Source organism: Metschnikowia bicuspidata (genome assembly GCF_001664035.1).
Source record: "Metschnikowia bicuspidata var. bicuspidata NRRL YB-4993 chromosome Unknown METBIscaffold_1, whole genome shotgun sequence".
NCBI classification, from domain to species: domain Eukaryota; kingdom Fungi; phylum Ascomycota; class Pichiomycetes; order Serinales; family Metschnikowiaceae; genus Metschnikowia; species Metschnikowia bicuspidata.
The window spans coordinates 2,303,130-2,319,057 of NW_017387731.1; the positions used below are offsets into that span (position 1 = coordinate 2,303,130).

Sequence of the window (15,928 nt, forward strand, 5' to 3'; positions counted from 1 at the left end):
ATAGCCATATTCGTTCATAAATTCAGCGATCAAGCTGTGTTGCAAGACATTTTCCACGGTGTTGTCGCATGCTTTCAACACCAAGAACAGTTTCCAATCCAATTGACTGCGATTGATGCTTTAAGAACTCTAGTCGAAGAAGAATATGTGGCTGAAAGAATCGCACAACAAGCCCCTCAATTGATGGGAACGTTGCTCGATTTATCTAAGAACTTTGAAAGCGATACATTAACTTCGGTAATGGACGTTTTTGTTTCAAAGTTTGCAGCAAATTTGGAACCTTATGCCAATGAGTTGTCATACCGATTAGTTGAACAATTCCTCAAATTAGCGCAGGAAATTTTGGAGCAAATGTCGAATGGTGGGAATTCAGATATCGACAAAGAGTATCAAGCCGCCGGTATTTTGAACACTTTAACTTCATTGGTTGTTTCCATGAGCTCTTCCCCCGAAGTCTCTGCGAATTTGGAGTTGGTCATCAAAGATGTGGTGAAGCTTATTTTGGAGAATTCCATGCTCATGTTTTTGACTGAAGGATTGGAAATGGCCGAATCCATCTTGTACAGCACTAACACAATGAGCCCTTCAATGTGGGAAATTTATCAAGATTGCATCGATGCTTTCGACACATATGCATTTGAATACTTTGATACTTTCCAACCATTCTTTGAGTCTGTGGTGAGGTCGTCTTTTGTTAGCGAGGAAGTCACAATCGAAAATCCACATGTACAGAGCTTGTTCAAAGTTTGTTTTCAAGTATTGCAAGGGGACGTTGATCCTGTATTCGCTCACTATGCGTTCGAGTTGATGGAATTTACCGAAGTCTTCACCGTATTCACAACTTTAGAATCAGAAGATGCATTTGATGGTCACATGTTACACCATTTGTCCATTCTCAAAATCTTTTTCGCATGCTTATTTGTCGAACCAGCTTACACGTTACAATTCTTGAATGAGAAGCAATTCACGAGCACGTTTTTCAAATTGTGGATCAAGTATGGTGACGAGTTTCAGAGTGTTTATGGTTGCAAGCTTCAAATTTTGGCAGCATTGTCCATCGTCATTGATGCTCCTATGAATGTTCTCCCGGGTGAGGATCTAGTAGGGGAGACTGCTGACTTGGTCATTTCTAATTTAGAACACTTGCCTCATGCAATCCGGGCCAAACAAGAACTCATTGACAGAGAGAGCGGCGTTAAGGTTAGTGCGAAGGACTACCAAAATGAAGAGGATGGAGACGATGACGACTTCTACGAGGATGACTTGGAAGCGGATGAGGCCGAGTTGGAGGCTTTAAAGGCAACACCAATTGATCTGATCAACGTATACCAAGTTTTTGCTGAAAAGGCAACTGCTGTGCAGCAAGCCGATCCATCTCGCCACCAATTGATATTCGGGAACTTAGACGACTCACAGAAGGAAGTCGCGCTCAGGATCATTCAGATAAACCAACAACAGAAGAATGCAGCAGGTCAAGGCATTTGAGGATCAGGAGTGTATATAGATAAACTTCAAGACAGGGCCAAATCTGAGGCAGCACTTAACCACTCACTACTACGTGGACACCTTCGGAAGAAGCTAGAATACATTTTAGGTTCAATTTTCTTTGTTCCAATCACCAAAACCTCAAAATGTTTTCCGGGTTTGGGTCTAACTTTTTTGGTGGTGCCTCTTTTGCCCCCATCAACTCCAAATTCGAGGATTACTTCAGGTGCTATCCGGTGGCAATGATGCCTGACAATGTCAGGAAAGATGATTCAAACTTTGGTGGCAAGATCTTCCTCCCCTCATCAGCGTTGAACAAACTCACAATGTTGCACATTCGATACCCAATGTTATTCGAGTTGACAAACGAGGCCGAAAACTTGACCTCTCATAGTGGTGTATTGGAGTTTGTTGCTGAGGAAGGAAGAGCGTATCTCCCACAATGGACCATGGAAACCTTGAAATTACAACCTGGGTCCTTGATAAAAATCGCAAGCTGCGATTTACCCAACGGCCAATTCGTGAAACTAGAGCCACAATCGGTTGAGTTTCTAGACATTTCGGACCCCAAGGCCGTCCTTGAAAATGCATTGAGAAAGTTTTCCACGTTGACAGTCAATGATGTTATTGAAATTGACTACAATGATACAAGGTTTGGCATAAAGGTGTTGGAGGTCAAGCCAGAGAGCACAAATAAGGGAATATGTGTTGTGGAAACAGATTTAGAAACAGATTTTGCCCCACCTGTAGGGTACGTTGAACCAGAGTACAAGCCCAAAGGAGCAAAGTCTTCGGCATCTCCAATAGATCCTAAAAAAGTGAATAGGAGTGCTGGAGCGGCAACGATGGCGCATTCCATTGGGTATGCAAACATCGTACATGAAGGTAATAATCAAAAAGTATACAAGGGCACGGGTCAAAAGCTTTCGGGTAAAGAAGTTGGTTCGCACGACACAAAAAGAATAACCATCGACGACTTGGACCCTAATGCGACGCCTGTTGAGTTGAACTTGCCAGAAAATCAAATCTTCTTGGGATGGCCCGTTGTTTTGCCCGTTCTTGAGAAAAAAGAAGAATCGGCACCTTCGGTATCTTATCAAGGCGAAGGAAAATCCCTAAGGCAAAGCAAGAAGAGAACCACAGTCACAAGTAACAGTGGACACGATCTGTTGAAGAACCATTCGCGGAGTCCCGATTACATTGAAATAGATGACTGAATTGGCGTGGCGCGTTTAGATCAACAGGTGATACATATTATACAAGTCTATTGAGTTGTGGATGGAAGGAAAACATCATTTTTCTGCTCCAATGCTCTATCAGTATGGTAGACGATATCGGTAGATTCCCAAGGGTAGGCAATCCAGCAGTCAGGGACGGTTCTGGCAGCGAAATAGTTACCAGTCTTCATGATGTCATCAGGCAAGTCGGCCTTCTTGGTTTTTATCTTGTCGTGGAGAACAAAAACACCGAACTTGGTGTTGTTGGGATCAGCTCCAAGAGCAGCAGCTTGCTCAGATACATCCTTCTTCAACTCGGACACAGCGTAATGCAAGGTGGTTCTTGTGTCGTCGACCTCGTCGATGATCAAAATGTTTTTGTTGACCAAGTCAACCTTCGACTGCGCATAGTCAATCCACTGGGTTCTAACCACCTGAGTTCCAACGGTCTCTACTTGCGTACCAACACTTCCAATATCCTCATAAAGAGAAAGGATAATGGCCATGATTCTGATATTTGGCTGACCTGGTTCTTTCAAGAATGTTCTCAACATACGAGCCGGGATGAAACCACCTCCACCGATAGCGATGATCAAGTCAGGCTTGAACTCCTTGATTTTGTCGGAGGTTTCTTGGCACAACTGGTGAATGTTGTTGTACGAAATGTACATTTTTGAAGCCTCAACGTCAGCAGAATCCATTTTGGAGTTGTTTATGTTTGTTTACACGACCGCTGAATCAAGCAACCCAAAATGGCTGAAGAAGATACCCAGGTATTGACTAAACCCAAGCGCAAAAAATTCCTGATGAGGGAGATGAGGTTACTTGTATGCTGGTTCGCGCAACCCTCATTTGTCCCGCGGAAACGCCGCGGCATGGGAAAACAAACTGCCACTTGCGCTTCAAGGTAGAAAATGCTGTTGCGTAGAAATTGTTTATGAAGTGACGAAGAAGATGAGCTGATAAAACAAATTATTAAAAGTACTTTACTGGAAAACACAGCCTATCCCAAGTAAATAGTCCTGCTTAACCGGCATTTCACAAAGCCCGAGATTGTGTGCAGTACATCGGATATCGAACCGGATTTGCATGGTACCAAAAACAGGACAGGGATGTCGAAAAGTCAAGGACCGAATGTCAAGTGGCATATTGTACTGCTGACATAGCTCAATGTGCTTTTGTTTCGGGTAAAGTATTTTTCTCAATATAGGGTTTTCTGGCCAACCACTACTTTTTTACAGAGAACAGACTTGATATCAGCTGGAACTGTGGCAACCTCGAAGATACTCCATAAACGAGATAGAATTAAAGCAAGAACAATGAACTATCTAACACTCCCATTTGTCTCTAATTCTTTATACCTAATTTGATGAATATGCTTAAAAGGAGTAGAATAATTGTCGTGCGTGCCGGTAGCTACTTCTTGCGGCGGCTCAACTCAATTGCGTGGTAATTCAGAGAGGATGGCGCAGTGCAGATACAATTGACTACTGGCAGTATTTCACGACCTCTGAAAAATCAAACTTTCTCAATCGAACGGAAACTTGATGAGATTATGAAAAAGAGAAGACTTTTTTTAAGGACAAAAACATAATTTTAAACTGGTGTTCATTGCGAAATACTGCACCCACTGGAACTCACTGCAATGAACGAGAGCGCACTAATGTATGCGTAGCTTACCAGAAAAAAACGCTTTCGGAGAATTTTCATGCAAATATTGTGTTTCAGACACGCCCGATAAGCGCTGAATCCTCGGTCAGAATAAAGTTATCGGAGCACTGCTTTGTTCGTCGTGTACAGAGAATACAGTGTAGCGCGCTGTTCTCGTCGCAACGAAACGCCAGGGTGTTCTCTTGAGAATGGACTGCACACTGCCCGACAAAAGTCTTGTCTTCTCCGCAATTCGTTTAATTTCCATACCTAGTATCATCTATTTCTTCGGGTATCGTTCCCAAACGCGCCAATGAAATTTCTATCAATATGTTATGCATGGTCGGCCGTATCCGCAGCCATTGTGGGTATTGATTTCGGTCACAAGTACACCAAGGCCATGATGGTGGCTCCAGGAATCCGATTTGAAATCATTCCAACGGACGGAGGAAACAGAAAAGATCTCTCTGCGATTTATGTTGAGCCAAAAGTAAGCAAAGGTGAACTTGAAGATGTAGAAAGAGCATATGGTTCGCAAATAGGATCTCTCTGTTCGAGGTCTCCAGAATCTTGTGCTGCGAACTTGAAATCATTGCTCGGCAAGACTACGAACGACTCATGGGTTGAAGCCTATTTGGAGCAGAACCCTCATTTCAACATTGTGCCCAATAATGAAAGACAAGATGCTATTGCATTTGAATTGGGCCGCTCTGGAGAGTCTTTTACTTTTTCTGCCGAGGAGCTTGCTGCCATGTCACTCGCAGACTTGAAGGAACGTGTGATCAAAGCTTTGACCCAGCACCCGCAAGCCCGGGCCATCGCCGAAGATGTGGCTATGTCAATTCCACCTTTTTCGAACCAGATATCTAGGCTTGCATTCAGAGATGCCCTACACTTGGCCAACTTTTCTTCAGTTTTGGGCTTGGTTGACGAAGGATGTGCAGCTGCATTGGCATACGTGTCCGATAAGAAGCTTGCGCCTGAAGAATACGATAACAACACTGTTCATCAGATCATCTATGATATTGGCGCAGGTTCAGCTACCGCCACGTTGTTCTCGTTTACTCCTTTCGAAAACAGAACTATCTTGTTGGATGTTCAGTCAGTAGGCTTCGACGATTCATTGGGAGGCGACTTGTTGACTCAGCATGTCTATGAAATTCTTTCGAAGAAGTTTCGTGAAAAGTTCAAATTAGATGAAGCCTTTGAAATGCCTTTTAGGTTGGCTGCAAGATTGATTGAGTCTGCCGAAAAAGCAAAAACTGTCTTGTCTGCTAACGCTGACTCGATGGTATCTTTGGAGAGCTTTTATAATGATGAAGACTTCAAAGCAATGATCCTGAGAAAGGAGTTTGAAGATGCTACATCAAAATTAATTGATCGCGTTAACAAGCCTATCTTAGATGCTTTGAGAAATTCCCCAAGTGGCCCCAAGACAATTTCTGACATCGAGTCAGTCATTTTGAATGGTGGTGCTACAAGAACACCATTTATTCAAAAGCAACTCGTGAACCTCTTGGGAGAGGGCAAAATTTCCAAGGTCCTTAATGCAGACGAAGCATGTGCTTATGGCACCACTATTAGAGCCTACCAGTTGAAAATGATCACAGGTAGTGGTACTGACGTTATTTTGAAGGATCGCATCTTGAATGACTTTGAAATTTCTATTAATGGCTCCGATGAGAAGCAACTTGTATTCCCAAAGGGTTCGTCCGCAGGGAACACATCATTGGTAAACTTGGGTCAAATCACTGGTGACACGATTCTCCTTGGATTACACGAGAACGGCCAGCTTTACGGCTCATATAATGTGTCTAGAATTGCCTCTAGAGCATCTGATATGACGTGCTTCGCAGAAGACATAAATCTATATGCTCAGTTTGTGATTGGAGAAGATAAAATTTTCACTCTAGACAACCTATATTTGAACTGCAAGGTCACTAAAAAAGCTGAATCTGAAGAAGTTGTCATTGATGAGAAGAATTCAACTAAACTGAACTCTACCTACAAGAGACCCACAAAATCCACGGCGAATGTTTTAGTTCCGGCTATTTCTTTCACAAGCTTGAGGCCATACACCGTTTCAGAGAAAAAGGCGTTTTTATCAAAATTGAATCATTTGAAGGAGTTGGAAAAGGAAAAACTTATTTTCAAGCACGCAAAGAATTTATTGGAGAGCGCCTGCTACAATTTGCAGTTCTATATCGAGGACCACTATGAAATGTTTGCGCAAAATCTTGGCGAGGCGGAGCTCGAGCAAATTCAATCAAACGCAGGCGACATGCTAGAGTGGGTGGAATATGAATCAGATTCTGCCACTGTTGAAGAGGTTGAAGAAAAGATGAGAAACGTTAAAGCATCCAGAAAGTATTTAGAAGACACCATGAGGATGCTGGATGCTGATTTGAGCTTATCAGCCATGAGAGATTTATTGGATGAAGGAAACCAGCTTTCGCTGACAGTGCAAGACACATTGTTGGAATTTGGTTCACAAGCCCAGCAAATGAGGGAAAAATACGAAGCCGACGGATTTGAATTCGATATCGAAAATGAAAAGATCATGAAAAAGATTCATGGAATCAAGCTGTCGGATCAGCTTGAGTTGGAAAAACATTTCCTGGAATTCAAGAAAGCTTTGAAGGAGCTCACGCAAATGACCAGTGTTTCGCAGTCAAAATATGAAAAGTTAGAGCCTCGTACCAAATTCGAGACCAGTGAATTAGTCCATATGTTGATGATCGAAATGATAAAAGATGGTGAATTACTCAAGAAGCAGCACGAACAACGCTTGACATACCTTCTTAACCGGTTGGAGAAATTGAAGGAAAGAAAAAAGCAAAAGGAATTGAAGGCGAAGTTGAAAGAAGAGAAGGAGAAAGAAAAAGCAGCGAATGTTGATGAGGAGGTAGTGGAAGAAGTTGAGAATGCTTACAACAACACCGAGTATGGTTTCCCCGAACTGAACAACCAAACGATAGACTCGGAAAGCAGCAATGTCGAGAATGAAAATGCCGAAGCGGACCACGACGATGCGAAGAATCAGGAGCGTACTGATGAGCACGACGAGTTGTAAGGAATGCCTTTATAGAATCTGCTGCTTCTTCGAAGAAATGAGAACAAACAAATAAGAAATAAAACGTCATTTTCACAGTCGCGAAATATCCATTGCTTACCTCAGGAAGCTTGAGCGCGGCGCGGAATTTCAAATGCTTGCAGAATTGAGAAGAGCCCGCACATAGTACCAGAAGAGACTCAGAACATCACGTCAACTGGAATAAGTCTTTTAATTTGCGATAAGATTCAAGATGAGTTATAATCAGAAATCATACAAGACAGATAGAGGACCACGCGAACTGTCATACAGAGCTGTTCTGGACTTGCGAAATCCGTCTGAACATCAAGATATACCAGCCAGAGAACGAGAAACAAGAGGCCAGGATCTGCGGTTGAGGAAAGAATGGAGTTCTGGTGGCCGTGATCGGGATCGGGACCGTGACTGCGAATACAGAGACCGCCGGTATAATAGTCTGGGTTCTTCAGCAAGACATATGAATGATAGAAGACCTTTTAGATATGAAAACGAAAGGGGCCCTCGCGAACAAAGACGGGAGAATGTCAAAAGTGAGCCTCCTGCTGATCCAGATGCAAAATTATCAAAGGAAGAATTGATTACAAAGTATGAGCGCCGATTGATCGGGCTACTACGCGTGCCTACTATAGACAAATTTCCTGTATTAGGAAGCCAGTGGGGAATCAAGCCAAAAGGATTTGAAAAGGTGACAGCTCAAAGAGCTAAACTTTCGGGGCTTTTTCCCCTTCCAGGCTCACCACGGCCTGTGGATGTCACGAAATTGGAGGGACTTATTAAAGATGGATGCACTGAGAATGGAATTTTATTAGCATCTTCCAAAATTGACCCATTAGACTCCCGAAATTCATGCATTGTCATCATCAAGGGCATAGACTTCCTGAAAGTCGATCATTTGATTGTGGCGGAATACATTAACAAATTTATCGGCTCGGCTGACATCAAGGGTGTATCTATTGGAAACAATATAGAGAGAAAACGGAAAACCAAGGATGACAGCAAGCTCATTATCGAATTCAAAACCAGTGTTGCTGCTACCTTGGCTCTCACATTGAATGGCCAGAATTTGCCCGCTGCCAGCTTCAACACAAGCGGAGACGTCATCTTGCAAATGTCAAGACCAGGTGAATATGTGGTACAATGTTTGCCTCCCTATAATTCACCTAAAGATGAGATTGATGATGAAGTTTTGGACAGTCCAAGGAAAATCACACTTACTGTCGACAAGGCTGCCAATGAATCTTCTTTAATTGACGCGTTAAATAAAATAGCCCCAATTAGAGCATTCCAATACGTTCGAGAGGTGGGAACGAAGGATCCTATAGGGGTCGCATTTTTGGAATTCTATATTGATGCCAAAAGTTTTCCCAACACAAAAAGTGCTCTCAAGCAAACAATGGTGTATTTAAAACAGACTGAAGAATTGGATATGGTCATTCGCGCCTGCTTCTCATGTTTGAAAGTTTCCGGTGAGAATGTGATTGAAACTAGTATTCAAGATTGTCCCATCGAGCTCAAAACATTAAAGGGTTTGGTTCGAAATGAGTATGTGGCATTTCACCCAAAACTGAAGGTCATTCAGCTCATAAATGTGGTCACAGCAGCGGACTTGACTGATGAAGAATCGTTTCGATTCATAGAGCAAGATATTCAGCACGAAGCAAATTCGTTTGGCAAAGTTGTCTCGATGAAGATACCGCGGCCCCCACATGATTACTCTGCTGGAATTCTGCAGCTAACTCAGCCTGGAATTGGGAAGATTTACATAGAGTTTGAAAGCGAGCAAGTAGCTCTCAGTGCTTTGATGAGTATGGCAGGCCGCTCTTACAACGACAGAACAGTACTTTGCGCATTTTATAGCCATGAGGATTACGCAAACGGTTTGTTCTAAAGCTTGTGCGCTTTAATGAATATCGCGAGTTCCTTCGGAACACTTGGATCGAATCCGTGTCGCGTGATCATATCGTATAGATCTTTAGGGAGTTCTGGTATAAAACTCAAACTAAGTTTGATGATATTGTTCTCGTCTAACGCAGGAAAATTTCTCAATTCCTTCATTGGCTGTAGGGACTTTAATAGCGTGGATCGATTTCGGATTAGCTGGGCAACAACAAACAATAAGTTCATGTGGGTGCCATATGCAAAAAGAAAGTCCCACATCTTGATGAGCGATTTGAGTGGAGGTGTGCAAGCACAAAGCGTGAGTACCGAAGGAAAGGCATATATTTCTGCCTTGAGAAACTTAGAGTCTAGAAACTCACTAAGAACCGGGTCGATGATCTTGAGGACGAGGTCCACCAAGCTTAATGCAGTGTGTACTCCGTCCAAATTTGGAGTAATGTACAACGGGATTTGCTTTGTGATTAAATGATGAAGAATCGCGAAGGCTTGTGGCTCACTCTTATAGCAGGTATATGCAATAGGTGCAAGAAGAACATTCAAACCTTGGACGTAGCCAACTTTGTTTTCCGGGATTGAAGTTGCTATTGCAGCTAGAATCCTCATTAATGAGTCCTCAGAAACTCGTGAATGGAAAGCCTTATCGTTCATAAGGGTTCTGAAAGTATCATTCTTGATTTTCTGATACACCTCAGGCGAAAGATTCCTCGATATCTTTGATATTGTCTGCTGGTACTTATATGCTGGATACACGGGGACTTTGCATAGTATTGACCACACGTAGCTTCTGTACGGGCATTGTTCGTAGCCGTCAGGAATGGAAAGACCCTCTATTAAGATCATGTATCTTAGCTGTGAGAGACCGTTATCGACGAGGATTTGTGGCAGCTCGATAAACTGCTCTATCGAGTCTTTTTTTCTACCTTTGACATCCATAGTTAGTTTTTGAGGCAGTTGAATATGTGGGTCTCGTAGTAGACAAGCTCATGAAGCACACTAAAGGTAAACAAGGTGCGAACTGAACTGAGCCGCACCTTGCTAAAGAATCGGGAGATTGTTCGAAGACGACCCAAATTCTAAAAGCTCTTTTCTTCACGCAAAAAATTCAATTCTATTCGAAACTGAAACTGAAATCATCAAAGTCAAAAATCTTCTCAACCACTCATAGCTCAGATTTTGACGATGTGATTTATAGTATTGTTCGGCTATTAAGCATCTCGCGCACCTTCACCAAATCTTTGGTGGAAGGCTTCTGCGCACTCTGAGCTCATCAGGCTTTCGAAAAAATAGTTGACCAGTAGCACCTGAAGACAGACCCAAATTAAAAATGGCTGGCATCACCGAAATAAAAGGATTTCAGGTCTTGAAAGTTAGGCTACCGGAAGGCGATGGTATGCACTACATGTATTTTAGAAAGCACGAGATGAAGGGCAGTCCAGGTGCACAGAACATCAGTGGGCGACTGCTCTTCATATTCAACACTCCAATAGAAACTAGCGTCGGTGTTTTGAGAAAGTACTTCCAGCAAGTAGCTATTGGTGCCACTGTTGAAAACTATATTGCCAGTCCTTTAACTGACATGGAGGAGGAAGTATACATAGACCTTACTAAGTTCACGAGTGATTTGCAGTATGAAGTGGCCGACGGGGACACTAGAGAAATATCAGTGAAACTCCCGAAGAATTGTGGAATTATCACTTTTATTGATAAGGCATCATTTCAACTTGCTTTCAGTGCTTTAAAGAAATTATCGGGAGATAAAAAAAGTACAAACTGGCCAATGCCCTCCATGGGCACTCAGTTTCTCTTGGGGAAACTCAAGGCAAAGGTTCTCGATCCTAATGAACTTGCGCAGAACGTCTCCAAAGCTTTAGAGCTGTTTAACAAGGCCGAGCAAGAATCCAGGGAGGAGTTGCAAAAGCAGACCCAGATCGTGGATGAAGACGGTTTCACATTGGTGGTGGGATCGCATACTAAGACCAAGGCAGGCATGTTGGGCAAGCAAAAACTCTTACAAGCTAAGGAGCAAGAAAATTCAAAGAAAAAACTGAAAAGAAAGGAGAAGGACGACTTCTACAGATTTCAATTGAGAGAAAAGAAGAAAGCGGAAATGAACGATTTGTTGCACAAGTTCAAACAGGACCAAGAAAGGGTCAAATTGATGAAGGAAAGAAAAAGGTTTAGACCATATTGATAGGAGTTGTATTGAATTCAAGGTAAAGTTAGCAAATCAACAATGTATACTTTATAACTTTGAGAACAAAGAAGCCTCGCTAATTTATAACTTTGTCATGCTGGATTTTATACGCACAAATAATCAACCTTTTACTAATTCCAAACTCTTCCTAAAGTAACTAAACGGTTTATGTACCAGTAGAATATCTTTTATTCTGAAATGTACATCCAACAACCCATAATCATCTTTTTGTATGAAAAGAAATTTCTAGACTTTCAGTCATACTATTCGCCTTCCGCGCTTTCCTAGTGTGGCTTTGGGCAGTCATTCTCATATCTTCGATTACACGGGATCATGTCCGCTGAGCCCGAGCCTGAATTGCCGACATACGAGGAGTTTATCAGTTCCTTGGGTAAAAAGAAACAATTCACGATTGATGTGCCTTTTGAGCTTTTGTCTACTATACGCTACGATCCGCTATTAAGCAAGACTCCACCTAGATCCGCTAAAGAGGTCAAAAAAGAAAACTTCTTTTTGCTTCCTGAACACATTGAGCGTATTAAGTTCACACTTGAGTTCTTCGGTCGCCTTGATGATAAGTCTTTCAAGCTAAATAATGCTCAATTTACCATTGACGAGAGTCTCATGTTGGACAAGCTCATAGACGCTTTGGAGCACTCCGAGGTTAACATAAGAAAACCTTTGAAAATTCGACTCCTCATCAATAAAGCAGGGGACGCAAAAATAGAGTTGTACGAAACGGCAGAGAGAAAGAGTCTTCTTGATGGTCTAATCGATGACTTCCCTGATTCGAAAAGATATGATGTGTACGTTGACAAAACTCCGGTTCTTGCTTCACCTTTCACATCGTTCAAAACCACACATAGAGACATTTACACCGAAGCAAGAACCAGAGCCTTGCCGGGAAAATCTGCTCGCGAAGAAGTCATAGTAATCAATACAACATCAGAGGTGATGGAAGGATCGATCACGAACATCGCCATCAAGAGTAAACAGGGAATTTGGATCACGCCTAAACTCACTTCCGGATGTCTTTGTGGTGTCACCAGACATTTTTTGCTCAGAAAGAACTTTATTCAAGAGGGTGACATCTCGGTGGAGATGCTCAGAACTGGGCATGATGTCATGCTAATGAATGGAGTGATGGGATGCGTAAGAGGTACAATTAAAGGCTTTGTCGGGTAAACGCAGTTGGAAAGCATGTATGATCTTCCAGTCAAACAAAAAAACGAAAATTGGAACATCCGATATTCATTTCTATTAATAGTTCAAATCCAAGTACCGGTAGCGTGCTCTAATCTATGTAGTGCCTAGACTCAAGTGAGAAGAGCGGCGATCTCCGAGTCATAGAACCCCATTATGTACAATATGTCTTGTAAGGAATCAGAGTTCAAACAGCTGGGTGCTTCTTTTTGCACCTTTGGCTTGGCATTCCAAGCCACACCCCAGCCACCCGTGCTCATCATTTTCAAGTCGTTCGCGCCATCTCCTACAGCAACGGCAGTTTTGGGGTCGATGTTATGGTTCGAAGCAATTTCTAGCAAAAGCTCTGCCTTTTTTTCACCGTTCACGATGTATCCTCTGGTGGTGCCGTCAAGCTTAGATTGCTCATCCACACCGAGAGTGTTGGCAAAAGCGTAATCCAAACCTAGCTGTTCCTTCACGTATGAAGCTAATGGAATGAATCCTCCAGAACAAACGCCCATAACGACGCCAAGTTTTTTCAAGGCCTTGCAAAGCTCACGGGCTCCTTTGGTAATCTTAATTTTGTCTTTCAATTCATCCCAAAGAGTAGAGGCATCGATACCCTTTAGCAAAAGTACTCTTTCTCTCAATGAATCATTAAAGTCAAGCTCTCCATTCATGGCTCTTTCAGTAATCTCAGCTACCTTGTCTTCGATGTCGGCGTACGCAGCGATCAACTCAATCACCTCCTGGTAAATCAAAGTGGAGTCCATGTCGAAAATAAACAACTTCTTGTTTTTTCTCTCAGATGCAAGCTGAAAGATAATGTCATACGTCTTGGACGCAGCTTCTTTCTTTACGAGAGCGGAAACAAGTTCGGGGACGTTGGTGTCGATTTGAAAATCTATCACTCTGTTCGCCGAAAGCTGGGTCTTTGTCAACACAGACACTTGCAACCTCGTCGTGACAAACTCTTCAATATCACGGTTATTTTCTTCGGACAACCTAGGTCCATTTGCTATAAACGTAAGAGAATACATTCTTGGATTTTAAACTATAAGGGCTATGCTTCAGCTTATGGACCTTACGAAGAGTTACTCGGCACGGTCCATGCGCGCATTAATATAGATCTGACTCAGAACGTCTCGCGCGGCTTTGAACGTGAGGGCCATGTCTGCGTTGAAGAACCAACTAGCTTCATGGGTGCAAATTTGATTCCAAGCCCGAAATCGGCAAGTGATCTCTGTCAATACCCACTATCCTTCAGAACACTCGACTCTATAATCTGTATCATATTCCGCATGTCCTGTTTTGAGAAGAAATACGCCGCGAAGACATTTAGTCTAAAACCTCAATAAATCAACACATTTATAAACATTAGAGACTTCTCTTGAGGTCATACTCGCTCAAACCGATTCCTCCCCCTAGTTTTTTGAAATTCTCACGCACAATTGCTGCTTTTTTTTCAGCGATTTCATTCATTATGGGCCAGTACACATCATGGACGTACTCAAAATCCAACATTCCATTGAACTCTTTGTCCAATTGTTCTTTGGGGACGAAGTTCTCAAACGGCTGATCATAAATTGTTTTCAGTCTCGTGTAAGGATCTATAAAAGGTCCCACTACCTTGAAAAATGTATAGCCTATCCATGGAATATTTGTGAAAAGTCCGCGACCCAATCTTTCTGGGTAGTGGTTTTGTAAAATATGAAGAACCTGCTTGGATATACTGAGGGATGGGAATTTTGCAGAGAGCTTCAAATGGGCTGGAGCCGCTTTGAAATCAATGAGCAAGGCTAATGTATCCTGTCCTGGGGGCATAAACTGTATCACTCTCTCAAGCATGAACACTAAATGCTGAACCTGTCTTATGGATGCTGATGTATTTTGGTACCTATTTCGGAGATACAAACACGGCCTATTATCAATATCATAACCCAAAATGAGATTTTTGCCGGTAAGGTTCTCAGGTTCCACCATTTCTGATGTCAAAATTTTGTTGGAATCAGAATGGCCTTCAATATTGACAACTCCAAACGTGCGTCTCCAAACAATCGTGTCCTCTATCCTTTTGATGGTCGGCCCCACCTTCCACTTAGTAGCTCTCAAATATCTGAGAAAACATTCTTTGGTAAGCCAAGCTTTTTCTTCATCAGTCAATGAATGTGAGGCTGCTCCGGCACTGTCATTAACGGGTATGTCAGCGGTTTTGGCGTACTTTTGAAAGTGCTCTAATACTTCATCGTAACACGCTTGCTCTTGATCTGACAATTTGAATTCGGGTGGCTTGGTCGGGTTAAGAGGTTCCTCGAACGGTTTCTGACATTTCACAAGGCCCTTTTTTGATGTCGTCGAGGAGACGGAGGTAACGCGAGAAGTGACTGACGAGGCATCGCCCTCCGACATGCTTCCACTTGCCTTCAGGTCTTTCGACTTCTTTTTGAAAAACTCCATACTTGTGAATTCTGTAAGATACTTGATAGACCCCAACAGCTTCAACAATACAATGAGCGACTTTGTATTTATGAGAAAACCGTTAAAAGGAAGACTTGGATTTCCCGGTCCAGGTTTTTCATCACGTCTGTAATTGTGCACCGCGGCGGCAACCGCGCTCGTATTCCAAACATCCGACCCGAGCGATCGGGCTGAAATAGAGCGTACTCAACATTGAATACAACATGATAAAAAATCCGTTTTGTTTTCTTTCGGACGAGAAAGGCTTAATGGGATGAATCCAGATCAGCAAATTGAAAAGAAAAAACAAGGACGCTTGGGTGTGCAGGAGTGACTGGTCGACTATATGGGCGTTTCGGTACTTGGAGCCGCATTCCATCCGGGCTCCGATCATCCTAAATATATCGCGCCCCGACCTAGTACGCCGTGCTATCCACAAACACTCGCTGATACGTCAAAGAGATGTCAATTCAGATACTCAATGCCGCGCAAGGAAGCCAGGGCCCTATAGATGCCGAAGACCTCAAAAGACTTGTTTTAGAGGAGAAGGATAATTTGCAAGATTCCAAAGAAACAGCACGGAAGATTGCTCTGAAACTAAGCATTAAAAGTTCCAAGCACAAATTTTTGGTGCTGGTCACCAAAATTGACCAGAAATCGCTGGCTGAATTTGACATGAACATACAGTCTGTTGTTGGTGCGGTATGGGACGATCAAAAAGATGGGTATTTGTCTTTTCGTGTCGATGAT

The 15,928-nt window shown here is 42.7% G+C and overlaps 10 protein-coding genes across 10 annotated transcripts in view; 6 read left to right on the forward strand and 4 right to left on the reverse strand.

Annotated features, from left to right (window-relative positions):
- The window catches only part of METBIDRAFT_76460 (uncharacterized protein), a gene marked incomplete at both ends in the record, with an annotated part of 3,857 nt that extends 2,372 nt beyond the window's left edge, over positions 1-1,485 (forward strand). The window contains one exon of the mRNA XM_018858532.1: positions 332-1,485. Coding sequence (XP_018713921.1) covers positions 332-1,485 — 1,154 coding nt within the window. The remainder of the gene's footprint in view (positions 1-331) is intronic.
- Positions 1,486-1,631: 146 nt separating this feature from the next.
- METBIDRAFT_9705 (polyubiquitin-binding protein) lies at positions 1,632-2,702 on the forward strand (the record flags this gene model as incomplete). The annotated part of the gene is made up of 1 exon (XM_018859444.1): positions 1,632-2,702. The coding sequence occupies one exon, from the start codon at positions 1,632-1,634 to the stop codon at positions 2,700-2,702; it is 1,071 nt and encodes a 356-aa protein (XP_018713922.1).
- Positions 2,703-2,749: 47 nt separating this feature from the next.
- HPT1 (hypoxanthine phosphoribosyltransferase) lies at positions 2,750-3,403 on the reverse strand (the record flags this gene model as incomplete). Its single annotated transcript, XM_018856887.1, has 1 exon — positions 2,750-3,403. One exon carries the CDS (start codon positions 3,401-3,403, stop codon positions 2,750-2,752), a length of 654 nt encoding a protein of 217 aa, XP_018713923.1.
- Positions 3,404-4,257: 854 nt separating this feature from the next.
- Positions 4,258-7,541, forward strand: LHS1 (Hsp70 family chaperone). Its single transcript, XM_018853797.1, has one exon. It carries the CDS (start codon positions 4,666-4,668, stop codon positions 7,423-7,425), a length of 2,760 nt encoding a protein of 919 aa, XP_018713924.1. The 5' UTR covers positions 4,258-4,665; the 3' UTR covers positions 7,426-7,541.
- A 359-nt stretch (positions 7,542-7,900) lies between these two features.
- METBIDRAFT_35511 (uncharacterized protein) lies at positions 7,901-9,331 on the forward strand (the record flags this gene model as incomplete). Its single annotated transcript, XM_018856618.1, has 1 exon — positions 7,901-9,331. The coding sequence occupies one exon, from the start codon at positions 7,901-7,903 to the stop codon at positions 9,329-9,331; it is 1,431 nt and encodes a 476-aa protein (XP_018713925.1).
- Positions 9,328-10,275, reverse strand: BUB2 (Bub2p; the record flags this gene model as incomplete). Its single annotated transcript, XM_018856693.1, has 1 exon — positions 9,328-10,275. One exon carries the CDS (start codon positions 10,273-10,275, stop codon positions 9,328-9,330), a length of 948 nt encoding a protein of 315 aa, XP_018713926.1.
- A 336-nt stretch (positions 10,276-10,611) lies between these two features.
- METBIDRAFT_29909 (uncharacterized protein) lies at positions 10,612-11,661 on the forward strand. The gene has a single exon (XM_018855510.1). It carries the CDS (start codon positions 10,667-10,669, stop codon positions 11,531-11,533), a length of 867 nt encoding a protein of 288 aa, XP_018713927.1. The 5' UTR covers positions 10,612-10,666; the 3' UTR covers positions 11,534-11,661.
- A 90-nt stretch (positions 11,662-11,751) lies between these two features.
- METBIDRAFT_105862 (aminodeoxychorismate lyase) lies at positions 11,752-12,808 on the forward strand. Its single transcript, XM_018853807.1, has one exon. The coding sequence runs from the start codon at positions 11,870-11,872 to the stop codon at positions 12,719-12,721; it is 852 nt and encodes a 283-aa protein (XP_018713928.1). The 5' UTR covers positions 11,752-11,869; the 3' UTR covers positions 12,722-12,808.
- On the reverse strand, positions 12,718-13,795 carry SER2 (phosphoserine phosphatase). The gene has a single exon (XM_018855511.1). The coding sequence runs from the start codon at positions 13,759-13,761 to the stop codon at positions 12,853-12,855; it is 909 nt and encodes a 302-aa protein (XP_018713929.1). The 5' UTR covers positions 13,762-13,795; the 3' UTR covers positions 12,718-12,852.
- Positions 13,796-14,098: 303 nt separating this feature from the next.
- Positions 14,099-15,178, reverse strand: PDR17 (Pdr17p; the record flags this gene model as incomplete). Its single annotated transcript, XM_018856459.1, has 1 exon — positions 14,099-15,178. The coding sequence occupies one exon, from the start codon at positions 15,176-15,178 to the stop codon at positions 14,099-14,101; it is 1,080 nt and encodes a 359-aa protein (XP_018713930.1).
- Between the last annotated feature and the right edge of the window lie 750 nt (positions 15,179-15,928).